The 20,659-nt window shown below is 42.7% G+C and overlaps 2 protein-coding genes across 5 annotated transcripts in view; one reads left to right on the plus strand and one right to left on the minus strand.

Annotated features, from left to right (window-relative positions):
- Nucleotides 1-743: 743 nt before the first annotated feature.
- Nucleotides 744-20,470, minus strand: LOC106804618 (coiled-coil domain-containing protein 177-like). The gene is made up of 15 exons (XM_014805884.1): nucleotides 20,457-20,470; nucleotides 17,159-17,230; nucleotides 12,335-12,725; nucleotides 11,650-11,812; nucleotides 11,141-11,278; nucleotides 9,625-9,718; nucleotides 8,629-8,814; nucleotides 7,576-7,695; nucleotides 6,703-6,882; nucleotides 6,025-6,098; nucleotides 5,623-5,730; nucleotides 4,984-5,086; nucleotides 3,161-3,270; nucleotides 2,728-2,836; nucleotides 744-2,543 (listed from the first exon to the last, which is right to left on the minus strand). The coding sequence occupies exons 2-15, from the start codon at nucleotides 17,222-17,224 to the stop codon at nucleotides 2,376-2,378; spliced, it is 2,010 nt and encodes a 669-aa protein (XP_014661370.1). The 5' UTR covers nucleotides 17,225-17,230; nucleotides 20,457-20,470; the 3' UTR covers nucleotides 744-2,375.
- Nucleotides 20,000-20,659, plus strand: part of LOC106821665 (dihydroxyacetone phosphate acyltransferase-like) — an 8,859-nt gene continuing 8,199 nt past the window's right edge. The window contains exon 1 of one of the 4 annotated variants that reach the window (XM_014826559.1): nucleotides 20,000-20,040. The gene's annotated coding sequence lies outside the window, so the exon portion shown is untranslated. Of the gene's footprint in view, nucleotides 20,059-20,659 lie in introns of all 4 variants that reach the window. The other 3 variants (XM_014805883.1, XM_014826557.1, XM_014826560.1) reach the window with 3 other exon arrangements.

Raw genomic sequence — 20,659 nt, forward strand, 5'->3', positions numbered from 1 at the left:
TCACATAGTCAAGAGTTGTGTACATACAGTTCCAGTCGGTCGACGGTAGATCTATGATTGAGAGAAACTCCACCATGTGCTTTCCTGGAATAGCATTCCCTTCAGTTACTACATGCATTACTCCTGATATCTGGGGTGGTTTAGTATTCAGGATAGAGGAGCTCACTCTTAGGTAGTCGATAAGCCCAGACGATGTTTGTGTCATAAGTCTACTTATATCTATCTTTTCATTCAAGACAAGTCCTTTGATTGTCTTTTCCTTGTCTCGGGGATAGGTCTTTATAGTAATAGACCTCTTTAATATCTCATCATTTCCACAATCAGACACTATCTGAAAACTATGCTGCCGTCTCAGTAACAACAATGATTACTGAATTGTTTTGTTTTGATCATATATGTTGAAATTCGACGAAATAATTCACACGAAAATACGACTAGATCTTCAAGGACACACTGTTCACACACTTAACACCTCGGTACATGAGTAAAATAGACCAATATAGTTTTGATATATATATATATATATGCGAGCTATATTCGGACTTTTTTCATGGAAAAGCACTTGGCACTTATATAAAATGCAACGTATGCATCTTCGATGCGTGCCCAAATGGTTTTACTGTGGCAGGTGGTTGTACGGGTACACATGCAGCACAGTCAGGAAGCTTGTGACCGCACACACTACTACATAACGTTGAGCTAATATTCCAGCAACATTCGTGCAGCAATACAGTTTACACAGATTTTATCTAAACACTCTTTATTTAAACAGCTCCAAGTTCAAGCGAGGTTTCTCAAGAAACCTTGCTTCCAACGTGCACACAATGTGGGTGATGTGCAATTGTTTTCCATACGTCGAAGACATTTAAAATGGAAGACTACGGTTACCTGTTGTGCATACATATAGCCAGACACCCAGTATTGGCTTGCTGTCTAACCTCAGCATCTAGATTTGCTATAGCCAAGAATCTGCACACAGACACACAGACACACAGACACACACATACACACACACACACGCGCGCACAGTGATGCCAGAGGCGTGTTCAACAGAGCGAACGCTTGCGTGCGCTCGCCTTCGGAACGACACTGCATGGTCAGGTTCCCGAGGCTGTTCGCGCAGCGCGCAATTTGTTTTCAAGATGGCAACGGGCAATCTGGCGAATGCGAATCTAACACTTCTGACTTTGGGAAATTACAATTGGGAAGGCGCAATTACAATCATGGGCAATGGGTCGAAATAAGGCATATCAATTTCGTCTGCTAATTCGTTTTTAAAACAGTACTTGTTCGAAGACGCGATTAAAATCTACTGAGGAAGCCGCCATCTTGGATAAAGCGAGGGCCCGGTGTTGTTCAAGTGGCGCTGTGCTCGTGCTGCGAGCGTTCGCTGCGAGCGTTCGCGCTGTTGAACATGGCTCAGGACTCGATGCAGCATCCAGGGATGCACTGTGCCCTGGATTGTGGCAAAAATTAAAAGCAGACGTCTAATAATTGTAAATGATACTACAATAAATAAAATAAATACAATAAATATTACAGCAAAATTATCTCTTTCGCCTAATAAAGCAAATACTATCCTAATATGGTTTCTATATTTAAACTTTTTTAAAGTGTATCACTCACTCAAGCCCAAATTATATACCCCCACCACCTAATGAAAATATAATCAAGTTTTGGATATGGATGAAGTAAACCAATCTAAAAATCTAAGAGCTAGAGCTATTCACCTGCTTAAAACTATAAAACTATAATCACGAGGAAAACGCAATAAGAAGCTCAGTCACAAGACACATAATTTGCACCACATATTACGATAAACCAGTCTACATCTACCTACTCTCCCATGTAGCTAGGTCAAATTCAAATGCATGTTGAGCAGTTCAAAGCCAGCAACGCTATAAATACACGTATAGTAATTATGATGCCCCTGGCTGTTTCGATTGCCAAAGAAAAATGCCTGATTATATGTGAGCCTTGGAACTTTCCTTGATGTCGCATCACGTGCTTAAGGTGTTATTCACTTGGAAATTGCGCTGTCTCCCTTGATATTAAATGCACATGAGGCAAGTCTTCTATTTGGTCACGGTGCACATGACACTGAAGGTTTCCCATAATCCTACAAATCTTCAACTAGCAATCGTACAAAGCAGAAGCAAATAGGCTATATTTTTACAAGCTAGCAATCGAATAAAAAATAAATAAATGTTTAGCCTACACTTTTAGACGATATCATTATTGACTTACAGAGCAGGTGTCAAACGGCTAGAGACTCATGGCATCTGCAACAATTGCTCTTGATCAGAGACTATGAAAAGACAAGTAGCTATGTGAAATTTAAATGACAGACGGTAAAGGCAGACTGACGACCGCTGCTAGCCAATGGTAAGCGTGGACAGATTTCTAGCCACATTCTGGATGGATGGAGATTGCAGAGTGATCCTCGCATTATGTTCTGCTTGTCTCAGCTTCCTGTCAAACGACTCTGACCGTACTTGAATCGACTCCCTCAGCGCTGACATGGAGTGTGCTATTGCTCGCTTCTACATAACAACAACAAACGATGACAGCAGATATTAATGATGATAAAACCCGTGCATACTATCAATCACGTTCTGCTGTAAAACTTTTAAATTAATAAATATTACATAAATTTAAGATTGTTATTTGCCAGATTTTTCATGAAGATGGCTGTTGCATGCATGCTCATTCGTGCGCTCTACACACCTCCTCCTGAGTAAATGCCTTCTCTTTTTGCAACGACTCTATCTTGAGTTCTTTCTCAATGATCTGGTGTCGTACCTGCTCCTTCCACATTTCGTCATGTCTCTTCACCCTAAAGTGGCGTAAAGGAATAGATTGAAACAGACAAATTGCCGCCCGAGAAAAGTTCCACATATATCACTGAGTCAAAAACTGAAGTACTATTCATCTCCCCGTGCCGTGATTACAGGCTACTTCTAATCCACTAGGAGCTATGCCCGTTTCAAATATACTATCAGATTTATGCTTAGATTTGCATCTCCTACCGAAATGCAGACGTTAACATGGTTACTGCGCAAGATAGCGATTGCAGTGTGGAAAAATTGTACGTATAACAAATTAACTAAATATACTAAACAATAGACAAACAATCAACCAAACAAGCATAGATAAATACCTCGAGAGGAGCACTTTGTGTTCTAGGTCCTTTCTCCGCCGTTGCTCCATTGCCTTGAATCGTCTTGCCTCGATGGCTGTGTTTGCTCGCATTGCTGCTTCCTGCTCCTTCTATACGACAGAAAAAGAGAAAAGCAAACGTCAGCGAGTCTTAGGACCTTTAAAAAAAACATGGTGGACAGCATCAGCTGATCACATCAGCATCGTCAAACTACCACACACCGAGTAAGCACCACTTTACAATTAGTGGGACAACCTGCATTATTTAGCATGCTTTAGTTACGCTCATAGGGTCTATGTCCCCCAGGGTACTATCGGAGGGTATACCCTGGGTACGGTTCAATATATCGGAACGTACCCTGGTAACTATCTGATATGGTTAGGGTTAGGGTTAGGGTTAGGGAATAGGCGTAGGCAACTCCCTAGACTCGTTAGTGGAGTAGGCGAGGTACGGTCCGGCATATTAGATAGTACCAGGGTATGTTCCGATATATCGAACCGTACCCAGGGTACCCTCCAATAGTACCCTGGGGGACATAGACCCTATCAGCTTTAGTTACAGATTCATGTCAGCTAATCGACCTATATATCTAAGTGATATAACATACCCCACTTGGATATTGTTCCTAGGTTTGACAAGCTAGAGGTGGCTAACACTCCATTAGGAGTGTTCCCAACTTTGATATCATTAATGATTAACCTAAATGACATTAAACCACAAACTAATATATGACCATATATATATATATATATATATATATATATATACATATATGTTATTATGACCATTAATGACATTAAAGTTGGGAACACTCCTAATGGAGTATCACCCAAAATATTGGACTTGAAATTATTTGAAAATATCTATGTAATCCATCCAATATGTGAATACGTAATTAGTATCAGAAGGGTGTGGTAAAAAATTGTTATAGCAGAGAGGGAAAGATAAAAGTATGGATATTTTTGAATGACCAAATTTATTCCATAGTTGAGGTAAAATATTAAGATTGTACAGTGCTGTATTTTACCTTATAATAATTTTATAAGGATTTAATACTCTGTTAAAGGTTACTGTAAGTTGGACTAGGTATTACAGGTACACAGTACCGGTATATAATGTTATGTTATGAAGAAGAACGTAAATATTCATTTGACCAAATGCATATTTTTTTCATTAATTTCTTTATAAATACTTACAAGGTATGCAGATGTTATATAAGGAATAGGCTGAATAGTGAATACCATTAAATTTTATTAGCTACAATGTAATTTTTTTCTTTAGAAAATAAGAACCTATTTATGAACCTAAATAGCCTCAATTTGTGCTAAGTACCATTTATGTAAGAACCTGTTTAGGCTAACTTGGGAAAATGCAGGTTCTTACTCGCTGGTTTTTACTGTATGACGACTTTTAGATTTTTCATTAATTAATTGCTAAGCAGTATTTACAGAATGTTCCTATTGCAATGCTGATTGGGTACAAACACACGTCATTCACTCCATGTGCACCTGGCAATTGCAGACAATGCTATCTGGTTAATTGGTAATGTTTCATATATTCTTTCCTAGTCAGTCTTGTAAACTCATAAACACGTTTGACCTACCTCATCTACCCTCGCATAGACGGTTTTGTTAGGGCATTTGTGACTTTGAATCTCACCTAGTGAGACTCCGACATCTTACTAATCTTTACCTGGGGGGGGGGGTCGTTAGTTTACCTGTGATATCTTACGTGTCATCACCCAGGTGAGTTTTGTTATATCATTAGTGACATCTCACTCTGTAACACCTGCTAGAGTTGTTGGGTGATTACTGACATCTTACCTGACTGCTGAGGCTGAGGAGATGCTCCCTCCATTGCTGCTGATCGTCCTCTATCATGTTGAGTCGCTCCCTGGAGCGATGCATCTTCATCTCCTTCTCAAGTCTAAAATGCAGAAAAGCACAACCTAGCTGACACCCTCTGCTGAGCATTAAGCGTGCAAGCAAATCACTGTTAAGGGGCATGCGCACCTACAACTGCTGTGAAAGTTATGGTGGCAGCAACGTAACTGGCTAGTTTCACGTAGTAAAATGGTAAACCAATCAGTTATCATGCTTTTTTATCACCATGGGCACAATGACCTGGAGCCTGTTGTCAGAAACAAAATTAGTCTTAATTAACATTAATCTTATCATTAACTTTTCCTCATTCCTCCATTCTGGACCTCTGTACACTGCAAATAAAAAACTTGTAACTTAATTTACCATGTTTCTGTCAACAGTCCATTAGAAAAATGTTAATGTTAAGACTAATTTCAAAACTAATTTTGTTTCTGACAATGCGCCCCGCAGGTTTACCTGAGCTAGTATGCTTTAGTTTAGCATAACTGATACGGAAACCAAACTAGTACAGGTACAAAACAGTTGCTACACTTGTATATTACACATAATTTGAATTTGTATCGAAATCATAAGGCTTACGATTTATGTCTTATCCTGTTTACTGTGTTCCACTGCACGGCCATCTGTCTCTCCTTAGCTTTTGCATGTTTCTCCTCAACATGGGATTCTAATGCCGCTATACCTTCTCTGGAATGCAGTAAACCTGTGGTATTAGTGATGGTATGATATCAGAAGTGAATAATAATAGATTATTATTATATAATTATTTTATATAATTATTTTATTATATTAGATTATCATAGATCTATTATTATTCACTCCTCATGATATGACAGTTTCACTAGAGAGACAGGAAAACATGGCTTAATGCATGGCAGATTGTTGGCATTCCATGATGATGATGCAATGGTGACATTCTGACAACCGAAGTATTGTAGCAAATTACTAAATAAGAGATGTTAACTTTACACCTTCACTTACATAAAATGTATATCTGCACTAGCTTTTAAATGATGATGAAAATGCTCATTTGCATGGTTGGCAGCCTGTTTGCCCTGTAAAAAAAAACAATATCAAACACAAGTTATCAGAAATGTAATAACTAGTAAATTCTCAAACGTCCACCAGATACCTACTACCACAAATTCACAGTTAGCTGTTGGTAACCACACACTCATTATTGCTACCTAAACAAATTCATGATGAATAGCCATGCACGTGTTATAAATACTTTTAAAAGCATTTATTCGTCAGCTACCTGTGAAAAGACTCATCACAGACACCTGTGCAAGTACTCGCCCCAGATACCTGTGCAAATACTCATCACAGACACCTGTGCAAGTACTCGTCCCAGATACCTGTGCAAATACTCATCACAGACACCTGTGCAAGTACTCGCCCCAGATACCTGTGCAAATACTTGTCACACATACCTGTGTACATACTTATCACAAATACCTATGCACATTCTTGTCACAGATACTTGTGCAAATAAGCATCAGAGATAGGTGCGTAAACGCAGTATACTTCTCACAGAAACCTGTGCAAGTGTTTGTCTTAAATACCCATGAAAAATTTAGTGATGCTCTTCTATAACACCAAGAACATATCTATTCGACGCACAGATATATGCTCAGATATGTTCACGGTAGCACCTACCAAGATGTTTGCCTTTGTCAGACTGGCTTTCTTGGCGCAGGCTGTATCCAGATCTTCCTGCCACGCATGCCTCAGCTCACTAAGGTACCTCTCCTCTGCCTCCCGCATCTCTTGAAGCCTCTCCTCCTGTTGCAGCCTCTTCTGTTCGCCCTTCATTGAGCTCAACAGCAGCTGTCGCGTCTGTAAAACGCAAATGCAGATGTTGTCACATAGGCCTGTTCGTGCCCAGACAAAACGAAATCTCACCTTCAAAGGGTCACCTGTCGTCATAATCCAGCGATTACAGAATGGTTTATAACGAGGAGCAAGCAGTGATTGCTTGAGTCCCGTGCTACCATATTTGAGCCCCTTCAAATCCACCTTACCGGCAGTATCAACAATTTCTGATAAGGATAACTGATCCACTTGAAAAAAACGAGCAGGAATACTGGATGTGCATGATCTGGATCATATAATCTGTTCAAATAAACATGCCAAATGTATGATTGGTTAGAGGGAGAGTAAGAGGCACTGGATTTGAAATCAATACACAAATAACTGATGTGGTTAGACTGCACATGTATGGAAGGTTAATCTATCGGAATACCAAATAATTAATATTCTCTAACACCATGCACACATGACATTTTTCACAACTTATTTGACACAATTGAATTCCTCAGAACTCACGTATCACTCCAAAGAACATGTCACATTAAAGGGTTAGACACACTACAGCAACAAATGACCAACTATAACCTTTGGTGATGAAGTCGCAGCAATTGGTCCAGCCACATGAGGTTAAAAGTGCTACAGATGAAATACTTTTGAAAAGGAAAAGCAACTTTGACAACACTGTAGGACTAAACATGTTCATGTGTACAGGCATCTTACCTTAAGCTCTTTCTGCATCTCTGACATAGCTTGCCATTTCTGATGGCTGTGCTCACTCTGTTGCAACCTTTCTTCTCTTTGGCAGTGCTCTGTTAAGTGCTTCCTAGCTGCAACAGCGTGCTGCAAGGTGCAATACGTGGCAGAGATGCGTGAAGCTGTGAAGTGCATCACGAACAAGCGCATAATCTATGACACAATACTGTGTGAAGAGCCAGTGCGATTGTGAGCAATTTTCACATTCAACAATATTGTACAAACGAACACAACGACAGTAAAATTCACTTTCCCCCGCTTATAACGATGAATGTGATCACTCGTACATATACGAACTGATGACTGATCGACCAGCAGGTAATATCATTATGACATTAAAAATTCCCTCAAGGACAACCTTCTGTGTTATTTCTTTTATCATCTGTGGGAAACTGGTGATACTTGAACTGGAAATAAGAGCACCTCACCCGGTCATCTGTTAGATCTCAAATCATGCAAATAAATAGTAATATCCCCTTGTATATTTTTGTATATATATGAATATATATATAGACCTGATTGCGTTCCTCCACATGGCGCCCCCATCTGTGAACTCTGCCACTGACCTTATTGTCTCGCTGCATGTGGCGCCACTGCGTGTGAACTATGCTACCGACCTGATTGTCTCACTGCGCGTGCCACCCCTATCAACCCGATTCTTTTGCTGCACGTGGCTCCCCCACGCATGGCGGCCCCATGTGTTGACCCTGCCACCGACGATAGCGTCGCTGTGCGTGGCGCCCCCATGTGTTGACCCTGCCACTGACCTGATTGCGACGCTGAGCGTGGTGCCCCCATGTGTTGACCCTGCCACCGACGATAGCGTCGCTGTGCGTGGCGCCCCCATGTGTTGACCCTGCCACCGACCTGATAGCGTCGCTGTGCATGGCGCCCCCATGTGTTGACACTGCTACCGCCCTGATTGTGTCGCTGCACGTGGCGCCCCCATGTGTTGACCCTGCCACCGACCTGATTGTGTCGCTGCACGTGGCGCCCCCATGCGTTGACCCTGCCACCGACCTGATTGCGACGCTGAGCGTGACTATGCAGCGGCATGTCGAGTCTGTGTGCCTCCTCCGCGTGCATGCGCATCAGCTGCTGCAGCCGTGCGTCCTCTTCCCACGTGCGGTGCGCGCGCTCCTGTATGTCCGCCAGTGCAACCTCCTCCTCGCCCCGCGATATCATCAGGGTTAAGATCTTACGGTCCTAAAAGTGGGTACGGGATCTCGGTTACCGCACAGCGATGTGTTCGACTCCAAACGATATCAAATTTAAAATGATCTTTGGATTTTATGTATAATATATAATATAGTACATTTTTATATAAATATATAATAACTTTTATATATATATATTATATTAAATATATTTATGATAATTTTTGAAATTAAATTAAATTATCTAGATACAATAATTATTAACTAAACAAAATCCAACATGAGTTAATAACTTCATAGATAAAATAACATTATATATATATATAATAATTTGCTTGAATAAACACATTTAAGTGAAGTTTAATAAGTTAAGTCAAACTAAAAACGAGTGCAAAGGGCAATTGCAAGGAACATCACGAATACTAAAGACTATCACAGGTCTGGGACATACACGTCACTGTTGTTTACAAGAACCTGAATATATTACATTCTTCCCAATACTTTATATTTCATACAAATTTTACTTTCTCTAGAAATTTTTTATTTTTATCTATTATTTTCACTTTATTTTCATATTTCATAATTACATTTTTGAGCGTTTTTGTGGATAACTTCTATAGGTATATCTCCCTAAACGTCAACATTCAAACTATTGAATATTCAGAGTGCTGACAAAAATCAACACCACATCATTTTTTTAAACCTGCATAATGCCTATTGCTTTTATGATTATGACTTTATGATCATGACTATTACTCTTACAACTATGCCTTTATAACCATACCTATTGCTGGAAAAATGTCGGCAACTGACGTTCATATAAATGAACTGTACAGTAAGCATATACAATATAGCATACCTGTTCTGACATCGTGGCCCCTTTGGCACCCCTGATGCGTCTTGGCAAGCTGAAATTTGGCGTACTTCTGGTCATGTAGTTGTTCAGTGGTGCCCTGTGTAATTCAAGTATGATCGAAGCACGTGTGATCAAATAACTCTAGTAACAGGAGGCAAATTGACACAACAATCGATTATGGAATACTACAATAAATATCCAAATGTAGTTCCTGAATCGTGCAACATTGGCACATGACAGTTTCCCACTCAGCGCCTCTAATACACCACATACTATACAAAGAACCAGCCAGCAATTACGTCTCGTCATGCAATGAGCCATCGTGCATACGTAGACTCGGATAATTTACGTTCACTGTTTCACATGGGTTACGCAGGAAAACATTCTGTAAAAATGAGACAGCTATTGATTGATGGAGCCACCTCTGCTCACTCCCAGACTGTGGCCATAAATCCTAATAAACACAAGTAACTAAGAGATGATATTACAGTGAAGCCTCTGGAGTACTTGGCAGCTGAAAATCACAAGATTCATGGAGCGATCGGTGGGCATTGTGAATGCATGCATAACGTAAGGAATCAATACATTATGCAGCAGTTTACAACTGTTATCTACATGTCCAAAACACTTCACGGTCTGCACGTGTCCATGAGTATGCATGCGTGCGTGTTTATTGTGCTACATCTAGAGCACCTACATGATTATTAAACAACACTGTGTCTGTACATAGAGGCAAATTACAATTAGAGCATAAAATTTGGCAATATTCACGTCAGACAAGTGGTATGGCAGATTTAAAATATTTACCAGACCAAACGTTTTTTTCACCAGATTTATTCAGCATAAATTGGAGAAACACTGATGTACTGATGTACTGTGAAGCTTATAGTATGTGACTAATGTCTTTCAACCACCTGCCTCTTGGATGGGTTAGACCCAATTTCTATCTGCCATGGTGGGTAGGCAGGATCCAGGATAGGCTTATTACACTTTAACAACTACATACATGTATGTTCATCATCATCATCATTCTAGTTTTGCATATCCAGGCCTGAATTAAACCTCTACCGAAGGTGTGGCCTAATGTTACGTTATATATTAGCTCTTGCTGTATTATAGAGTACCGAAGTGTGACGTCACGTTGGCAAGACAACGCACGGGCTGGTTCTACACAAGCCACTGGCTCCATAACGTTAACTGCGTGAAAATGTTGTGCGTACGTAAAACACGAGTGTGTGCGCTGCAGACAGCGGTAAAGCATCGGTAGCAAGTCGATCTTACAATATTTAATGAATTTAAATAAAAAAAAAATTTTTTTTTCGTTGCTTTTCACTTCCATCCTTTGGAAATCTATCAAAACTGCAATAATGACTCTCAGAATGATGGTTACAATCGGGTACAAAACACGACACGCAGTTAATGTTACCAGAGCATATGATTGTGTAGAACCAGCAGGCTCGTTGTCATGCCACCGTGACGTCATCACTTCGGTACTCTATTAGCTCTTGATTTTATGTACCTGGCTCCACCGGCGACAGACCGGGGTCTTGCATGTTTGGGCATGTTGTAGCTGACCTTTCGTAAAGAATGCGCTGTCGGTTTTGAAGACACCATGCTGCGCTGACTTGCCGTCTCACTTTCTTCTGTTTCTTTTCCACTATAAAATCATTCTAATCAGTTTCAGGTTACATTTCTTGATGCCCTGAATCAAAACATTAGTAGTGTAGAAACCACGTTTTTATCAACTGCATAATATTGTTCAATTACATATCTTTTAATATGACATCATGACTATAAAAAATCAACATTAAGCTAGCCTTAAGAATATTTTGATTTGTACATATATGCAGTTAGGCAGTTAGGTAGATAGGCAGGCAGACAGGCAGGCAGGCAGGTAAGCAAAAAGGTAAGTTGGTATGTCAGTGTGTGTGTGCGTGCGTGCGTGCGTGTATGCGTGCCTGCGCACACGTGCATACTGTGTGCATGCATGCCGTGTGTGTGGTAGAATTTCTATATACGACAACGTACCTAGCTGTGTTAGTGGTCGATTTGGGTCTGTGCTGTCCAGTTCTACTGTAGCCTATAATTTTGGCTTGAGATCTTGGATTTTGGATTTTGGCCTGTCTTGAGATCTGCTGCAGCTGACCACTGACCTTATGAGAATTCATATTCCTGACTTCCAATGAGTCATCTACCCAGGCAAAAATTGTGAACATATACATACAAAATAAAAACGTAATGTATACAGTGCAATAAAATTCCATATACTGATGGGGAGAACTTTGTTTACAAATATAAACAATTTCAATTGTTTTATTATGTCTTTATATCAGCACATTGAACACAATTGACCTCTGTCTGTAGTGATTGATAGGTGACAATATTATCTTGCTGCAATATGTGCATTCTAAAAATGCTGAGTAGTAAGTGAAGTTAACAACATGGAGTGGATTCATGGATAACACGTTTAAACTGTTCTAACTAAACTGACCTAGCACCAATGATCAAGGAGGTTGTGGTTATCTCACTAAGACAGATATGTCAATTTCTTCAATAAGCATAGTTTGCTTCATGTGCGCACAAGTCATGATTGTGATTAAATATAATGGACTGCCATTTGTATCGTAGAGGCCCACATACAGAAAATCCCACTGACTGAACATACGCATATAGAAAAAAACACAGGCTGTAACTATAAACGAACGCAGTTTACCTGACTGGTAATCACCCTGATTGTATTCCATCGCATCCATATCCTTCTGAGCAATGCTGCGGTTCTTTTCATTATGCAGGCCGCCTGCCTTAATCTTTTCTGCTGTACTATGGTCACGAGAAACCACCCCTTTCTTCTCCGTGGACTTGTCTATCCGCCCGCGTGACATTGCAACGTTGTTCTTCGCTGTCTTCTCGCTCTTGTCGGTCCTCGGCTGGTCACTGAGCTCCTCGTCAATGATCTGATAACGAAGCTTCTTGCACTTGTTCAGCGTCACTGCGCGTGTTTTCTCGTACTGCTCATACCGTTTGTAGATGGCGGGCAGTGTGAGGCCCTCAGCAGTTAGCTCCTGCACAAACTCGTCAATGGACTTGTGCAGGAGTTGTACTGGCTGCAGGAGTAAACACGGATTCATATCATCATTATTATGTTATTTATTGCGTTAGCGATCGGCCAACAGTGCCTATTTTTAACGCTGTGGCTATATGCCCGGCAGCCGGGCACGGTCTTCGATTTCCTAAATGCCCGGAAGTTCCTAACCCTAACCCTAACCCTTGTTTACTTGAGATAACGCTGAAAATTAAAAACTGCCGGGCATTTAGGAAATCGAAGACCGTGCCCGGCAGCCGTCAGATATATGCCGGCTACCGGGCATATAGCAACTCTGTATTTTTAATGCCATATTATACATTATAATTTCTATATTAATTATTATATAGGGGTACCGAACTCTATATTATTACAATAAATAATTATTAGAGTGTCGAAATAATGACACTACTGATATTATTATTAGTATAATACTTACTTATAGTTAGACTTAAAATAATAATACTATTAGTATTATCAGGAGCTAATTAATGACAAAGGAGTAAGACACCTCTTTGGTACTGATTTCACTACATTTTTGTCGTACGAATTCGATGTGAATAAAAATACAAATGTATACAAACATGAGCTTCTTTTGTTCACTGGTCCTTATTCTATCTTCCGGTAGTATTACAAACCGCGTAGCTTCCTTAGTTTTGACATAAATCGTACTTTTTCACGACATGGTTTTCACGTAATTTACCGCACTGAGGCGATGCCAAGCGCTAAATTCGTACACACAGGCTGACACAGCTACTTGAAGGAGGCATGGCAGGGATCGCCTCACGCAGCGCCAGCGGCAACTGTACACGGGCATTAGTTACTAGAGCTAATGGTTGCTATGCAAAACACATGTGCGAAAAGCTACAATCGGCTGGAGCGTCAGTTTACTCATAACGATTCATACACATCATTCCTCCGCGGGTGAAGTAGTTCAGATATTTTACCAGCAGCGTTTATTTAAAAAAACTGCGGGATTCAACCATAAAAACAAGGCATTCTAACTATAGTTTAAATGTAAAATAGTTTTAATTTTTAAACCCAGCATGGGTGCAACGTAACTTAATTTCTAGGCGGATTTTCTGCACTCGACTAGGCTACGGCCGAAAAGCCCTGGCGCGCCTCCTTCAAGTAGCTGTGTGTGCAAATTTGGCGCTTGGCCTCGCCAGAATACGGTAACTAATGTGAAAACCATGTCGTGCAAAAGTACGAATTATGTCAAAACGAAGGAAGCTACGCGGTTTGCAGTCCTCGCCAAAAGACAAAATCCTTTACTGGACATTCGGTCCAGTAAAAAATAGATTTTTACCAGACCGAATGATATGTTACTGGACCAAAAAAATATTGAAACATTAAAACACAATTTCACATCATCTGTTGCTTTTCCTTTGGACATATCGTAAACATCTATGGCTTTTCGCTGCTCATCACCAGCTATGTCTGTTGACCCCGTCATGATAGAAAGCTGAAAAAGCTAGCATCGTTTAGTTTTATCCCATCCCTTTCGTGACGCGTCCAATCACGCAATGCATCGATAATTGCCAACTTTGTCATTAAATGTAGGTTTCACCTATTCTAGCCTTTGGACCCTTGTCCCAGTTGTTGTGTCCAGGTTAATCAGTGATAGTACTATAAACTTCCCATGAAGTTCATCTCACCGACTTGCGCATGTCAATCACATTTTCTTTTCATCTTTTCTCATATAACAGCCAATCCTCTTCCTATCGCTTTCCCACCACCACAACTAGATTAATTTGGTACAGCGCGTACTATACGATAGCCATAGGCAGGGATTTTTAGGGGCGTTAGGCATAGTGGGGTGTGCTGACTTCACGTACCCGTAGCCTCTGCCGTATTAGTTGATGTATGTTACCTGACACACGCGTCTGGTAAAAGCGCAAGAATTTCGTTGTCGGACTCCGTGCAAAAACCACCGGTTTTGTCCGACGTGCGTTCGACGCTTTTGCGCCGGATGACTGGGTTGGTCATATGACCAGAAGATACGAATAGCTTGCGACGCAGTGGAACAAGAAGCTGATGTTTGTATACATTTGTATTTCATTCATCATCGAACTCGGACGACAAATGATAGTGAATCAGTACCACATCGGGTTGTCTTACTCCTTTGTCATTATAGCTCCTGTTATTATAAATTATAATACTACCCGTGACAGTTTAACACTGCGCATGCGCTTAAGCCTAATGCGTCAAAGTCCGGGAGGAGGTTTCCGTCCAGTAATTGCGAGCTAAATTTCTTTTACTCGTGTGAAACGTGATAGGGTGTGAAAGGGCTGTTTCAATAGGACTCGTATTGGGCCTTAAGAAAGACTTTTTCTAGAGGCATGAATTGACCATAATTATAAATGTATCAAGTGTCATTGCTCACTCAGGTCATATCAATTATTCGCCGTGCATCTATTCCCTGGCTACGTGCACTGTTCTTCGACACAAAGCGTGAGCGACGCTGCGTATCCGGTTATGCAAGGTAGACAACGCATCAGAGATAAACAACATCGGCGGATGTTTAACGGATGTGCCCGCGGCCGGTGCCCCAGTCTTTACGTCGGCACAGATGCCGGTGGCTTAGCCGCCGGAGAATTTCTGACTTGCGGAAATATCTGAGATAGGGATGGCCTATGCGCGATTGCGCACTTCGCATGGCGTCTCGACTTCCGACTAATCATCAGCCGTCTTTGTGGTGGCGACAGATGTTCTGACCTGCGAAATATATGACTATAGGGATGCGTCCATGCGCGGATGCCGCACTTGCAGTTATGCTCAAATATGGCAATTTCCACTCCAGCTGAGACCACCAGCTTATCGGTGCGGAGAAGGAGGAGGGGCGGAGGAAGCTGGCAGGAGAAGGCGCCAGGAAGGGAGAAGGAGAGGGGGGAGGAAGCTGTGGGGACATGAGGAATTATGGGAGAAAGGGAGAAGTTTTGGTGGAAAAGTAGGAAGCGGCGATGGAGAAGCGGAGAGATGGTGTACAGAAGGAAGAGTGTGGAGAAAGCTCACTGGAGAAGTCGAGGATGGGGGGAAAGCATCTGGGGTGGAGAAGGGGGAGGCCGGGAGAACGCTCGATGAGAGAATGGAGGAGGAGGAGAAGCTGGTGGGAGAAGGAGGAAGGGGTGAGCAAGGGAGAAGCTTCGGGGAGCAAGGAGGAGGGGGGATGGAAGGGAGAGCAGGCAGGCGGAGGAGCTGCGGTGTCGAGAAGGAGGAAAGGGGAGAAGTGGCTTGGAGAAGGAGGAAGGGAGAGAAGGAGCGGATAGGAGAAGGAAAACGCTTGATAGAGAAGGGAGAGGTGCGAGACGGCGTGGTGAGAAGGAGGATGGGGGAGAAGCTTTGGTTGGAGAAGGAGGAAGGGGAGAAAGGGGTGAGAAGGAAGGGGAGAAGGGAGGAATCTGCCAACCCAGCCGCCTCGCTTGTACATCAATGCAAATGCCCGCCGCCCAGCCGCTTTCTCCTTGTCTTCCCCATTCCTCCTTCCACCAGCTTCGTCCTTTCTCACCTTCTTCCTCCTTCATCCACCAGCTTGTCTCCGCCTCACTCTTCTCCACCGGGCTTCTCGCTTTCTCCGCCTTCCTCCTTCTCACCAGGCTTCTTCCCCCTCCTCCGTTCTCCACCAGCTTCTCCCCCTCCTTACCCACCAGCTTCTCCTTCCTCCCCCTCCCCACCGATCTCCCGGCCTATCTCCTCCTCCTCCTTTCTCCCCTACGCCTCCTTCCTCCTCCAGCTTCTCCCCCCTTTCATCCTTCTCCAGCAGATTTTCCCTTCTCCCCTCCTCCTACCAGCTCCCTTCTCCCCATCCTTCTCCATTACTCGCCCCTCCTCCTTGTCCACCACTCTCTCACCCTTCTCCCTTCCTCATTCCTCCACCCAGCTTCTCCCGCTTCTCTGCTTTCTCCACCAGCTTTCTCCCTTCTCCCCCCCTCGCCTCCTCCACCAAGCTTTCCCTTCTCCCCGCTCCTTCCCCCCTGTCCTCTTCTCACCAGCTTTTCCCCTCCTCTTCTTCCACCCGATGCTTGCTCCCGCTCCTCCTTCTCCACAGCTTTCTCCCCTTCCTCATTCTTCAACTAGGCTTCTCCCTACTCCACCTACTAGTACTACTCAAGTTACTCTAAACTCCTCCTCCCATCCCCCTCCCGCCCTCCCTACACTGCTCCTTTGCTACCCTGTACCAGGAACTTGGGTATTTTACACAAACCTGTCAAGTGTTACACAACCGCAATCGTGTAAAACACAAAGACGAGCTTGTCATTGGTCGGGTCGGGTCGGCGGCTAATGCCGATCGGGTCGGGGGCGGATGCATCTCTCAGATTATATTTCGCACTTCGTCAGATATTTGGCGCGACACCGGGCCGTCTCTCGCGGAGATGCGAAACTCACTGGCGCGCAGACATAGGCGCAGAACTGTCAATCGGTGTATAGTTTAAGGGTATACTTTAAAACACTTACCCTGGCCCCAATACGTTCACATGCTTCCAGTGACCTGGGACTCGTGTTTAGCAATGTAACTCGCATCGTCGTCTGCTACACGGCCCCCTCCTCAAGTGTGCTACGAAATTAAGAATTCATAGGCCAGCCGTCGTAGCGCTAGGCTTCTTTATTATATAAATATAAATTGATTAAAATTCAAACAAATACCCGTATAGTTACTACTATAGTACTTACTCACTATCAGGATGTCTCAAGATGCGGTAGACCTTTGAAGCATGTGTAAACACCATGGGCACAAAATACGTGATCACGTAGTTGTTGCTCATAACTTGCAGTTTGCATATACAAATTATCACCGGCATAATGAATGAAAAACTCCAAGGAAAGCGAGACGATCGCCATAAGCCTTATCAACATTATTCAACAAAAACTTCTCTGCGAGATATCGTAAGCGGGGCCCGCTCAACAATACCAAGATGCAGCAAAAGCTACAAAAGAGCACCAAAAACATTCAAAATTAAATGGAGCCGCAATATTCACACATTACCTATATGTAATCATGGTGTATTCAGCGGCGGCGGGGTCAGTGAGGGTCGTACGCCCCTCCCAAAACTTTTTAAAAGCGTCCACATTTTTTTCCAGACATTTTTTTTTTCGGAGGGCCGCTTTTTACAATTGACATAAATGAAAAAGCATCAGGTACCAGCAATTGAGTCCAAATAGACATTTGCCAATTGCGTGACGTAAAATCGTATCCCAATCTCCGAAGCCCAATTTCTGCAAAACTGAGCCTTTTGTTTAAACAAGAATCTTTGCTTTCATAAAAGAGGAGACAAGACTGACAAAAGACAAAGACAAGAGCAAGTGCAAGGACAAAATAGTTCAAAAAACTGTTTTCAACTGTCAGTCTAGAAATACTTTTTTTTTAACCTGATTAAATTTTTTTTTGACACAATTTTTTGGTTTGTAATTGAAATTGTCAGTGGGCGGCGTGTAGTACAGGGGGGGTCCAGCGGGGGGTCCGCGAACCCCCCCGTGCTCGCGCAGAAAACGCACTTAAGGAGCGTCCTAATTCACAAATTTTTCGGGGAGGCGCCCCCCCAGACCCCCCCCCTTTCGCAGTTGCTCCAAAGATTTTCGGTTACGGTTTAGACCCCCCCCCTGGTACAAATCCTGGCTACACGCCCGCTGATTGTATTGACATGAAGTCACATCGTGCTTTGCTATTTAATTGTGGAAAAGGTCCAACAAATTATGATTACGACCCACCAGAAAAAATCCTGGATACACCCCTGATTATGTCATTATAGGCCGTACTATATTATATATATGATAGTAGTAGTATACTCGTACTATTATATATATATATATATATGTGTGCGTGACGCTAGTTGTGCGGGCTGTGGCTGTGTGTGTGTGAGCTGTGTGTGGTGTGCGCGGGCGTTCTGTGTGTGTGTCGTGTTATGTGTGTGCGGCCGTGTGTGTGACAGAGACTGCGGGGCGCGGTGCTGCGACGATGTCGTGTGCGAACGCTGTGGTGTGTGCTTGTGGTGTGTGATGTGTGTGTGTGTTATGTGTTTGTGTGTGTTGTGATGTGTGTGGTGGTGCGGGTGGCTGTGTGTGTGCCATTGTCGCTGTGTGTGTGTGTGTGTGTGTGGTGTGTGTGTGTGTACGTGTGTGTGTGTTCGTGTGTGTGTGTGTGTTGTGCTGTGGTGTGATGTGTGTATGTGTGTATGTGTGTGCAATTGTGTGGTGTGGTGTGCGTGTTTGTGTGTGTGTGTGTGTGTGTGTCGTGTGTGTGTGTGTGTGTGTGGTGTGTGTAGTGTGCGTGAGGTTAGGCTAGGCCGCGGTTATACGTGCCCGAAGCGGAAATATAAGACAGTCGTTAATTTCTCGCGGTGTGCCGGATTTAATGAATCCCAGGACGGGACGCACAGAGACGTACGCATTGCACGCACCAAGGTCGGCTGACACGCACATCCCTCGTTACTGCACACGACCACACTGAGGCTGGCGGCCGGCGCGCGCTACGCGATGCACGCACACGTGTACAGGTATACACAGCAGTATATCACAACACACACACCACACACACATCACACACACACACACTACACACACACACACACACCACACACACACGCGCGGGGGGCGCTCGCCGCTGGCGCGCGCGACGGTCACACACACACACACACCACACACAGACAGACGCACACACAGACACACACACAGACAAACACACACACAGCATGCACGAACGCACGTGCAACCACAACACTATGCACACACTACGCACGCGCACGCATTCGCACGCACGTGGCACGGACGCACCTGCTCACACACAACACACAGCACACACACTCCACGAGACACAGACACACACACACATATATATATATATAATATACGACACCACACATGCTTTCTATTTATTTTATCAGGAGCGTATAATGACAAATATGTGTCATTATACGCTCCTGATTTTATTTTATTTATTTATTAATTTAAAGACGGTACGTACATTTGTAACAGATAATATAACATGAGCTATATAGTGCGCTCCTCATGCACCGTCTGTGAAAAAACATTCTAGACGTATATAATTACGAGACCCTACGATTAATTAATGGCCTTCCAGGAACAAAATAGTGCAACATTGGTGAACTATTAGAACAGATGAGGGTTACTGTTGTATGTCACCTCAGAGCACATACATCAATATTGATTACGTATCAGTATTGATCAGTATTATAGATATACGTGATATGGTCACCTTTACGGGTGTTTGTTGATGTGTTTTGGTCCCTTCCGGTTTTTAGTCGGACCCGTCACTGAATGTTCACTTGACCGGTTGATCAATCGTGGTTGACAAAAGCATAGGGAGGCTAGGCGTAGGATCTGTGATTATAAACGTTTTGGTTATATTATAAATTACTAAATTAAAATACTGCTGTGTTTAATTTCGCATAATTTCGAACAGTGTTTATAAATTTACACATATTATTACGGGCGAGGTTTGGGATTACCGACCTGTGCCCTAAATAAATGTGCTACTACTACTAGTAGTAGTAGTGAGTACTACTAGTACTACTACTAGTACTAGTAGTAGTACTACTACTACTACTACTACTAGTACTGGTAGTAGTACTAGCCTCTGGCTCTGCTCTGCCTCTGGCTCAGCTACTGAGCTAGTGTAACTCGAAAAATACGTAAAACGCCGAAATATTAGCAAATGCGTAACTTTAAGATGGTGGTAACACCGATGGGCACAAAATACGATCACGTAGTTGTTCTCATAACTGCAGTTTGCATATACAAATTATCACCGGCATAATGAATGAAACTCCAAGGAAAGCGAGACGACGCCATACTTATCAACATATCAACAAATAACTTCTCGCGAGATATCGTAAGCCGGGCCCGTCAAAATACCAAGATGCAGCAAAAGGTACAAAAGAGCACCAAAAACATCAAAATTAAGGTACCGAAATTCACACATTATATATTATGTCATTATAT

Source organism: Priapulus caudatus, unplaced genomic scaffold (assembly GCF_000485595.1).
Source record: "Priapulus caudatus unplaced genomic scaffold, Priapulus_caudatus-5.0.1 Scaffold81, whole genome shotgun sequence".
Classification (NCBI taxonomy): Eukaryota; Metazoa; Priapulida; class Priapulimorpha; order Priapulimorphida; family Priapulidae; genus Priapulus; species Priapulus caudatus.

Bases quoted from the DNA above. Each gene is read 5' to 3' on its own strand.
- LOC106804618 (XM_014805884.1), bottom strand. From the start codon at position 17,224: ATGCGAGTTACATTGCTAAACACGAGTCCCAGGTCACTGGAAGCATGT. The intron at 11,813-12,334 runs GTAAACTGCGTT...TTGCCTGGGTAG, and splicing joins TCAGGGTGATTACCAGTCAG to ATGACTCATTGGAAGTCAGG. The intron at 11,279-11,649 runs GTACGTTGTCGT...ATGATTTTATAG, and splicing joins TCGACCACTAACACAGCTAG to TGGAAAAGAAACAGAAGAAA.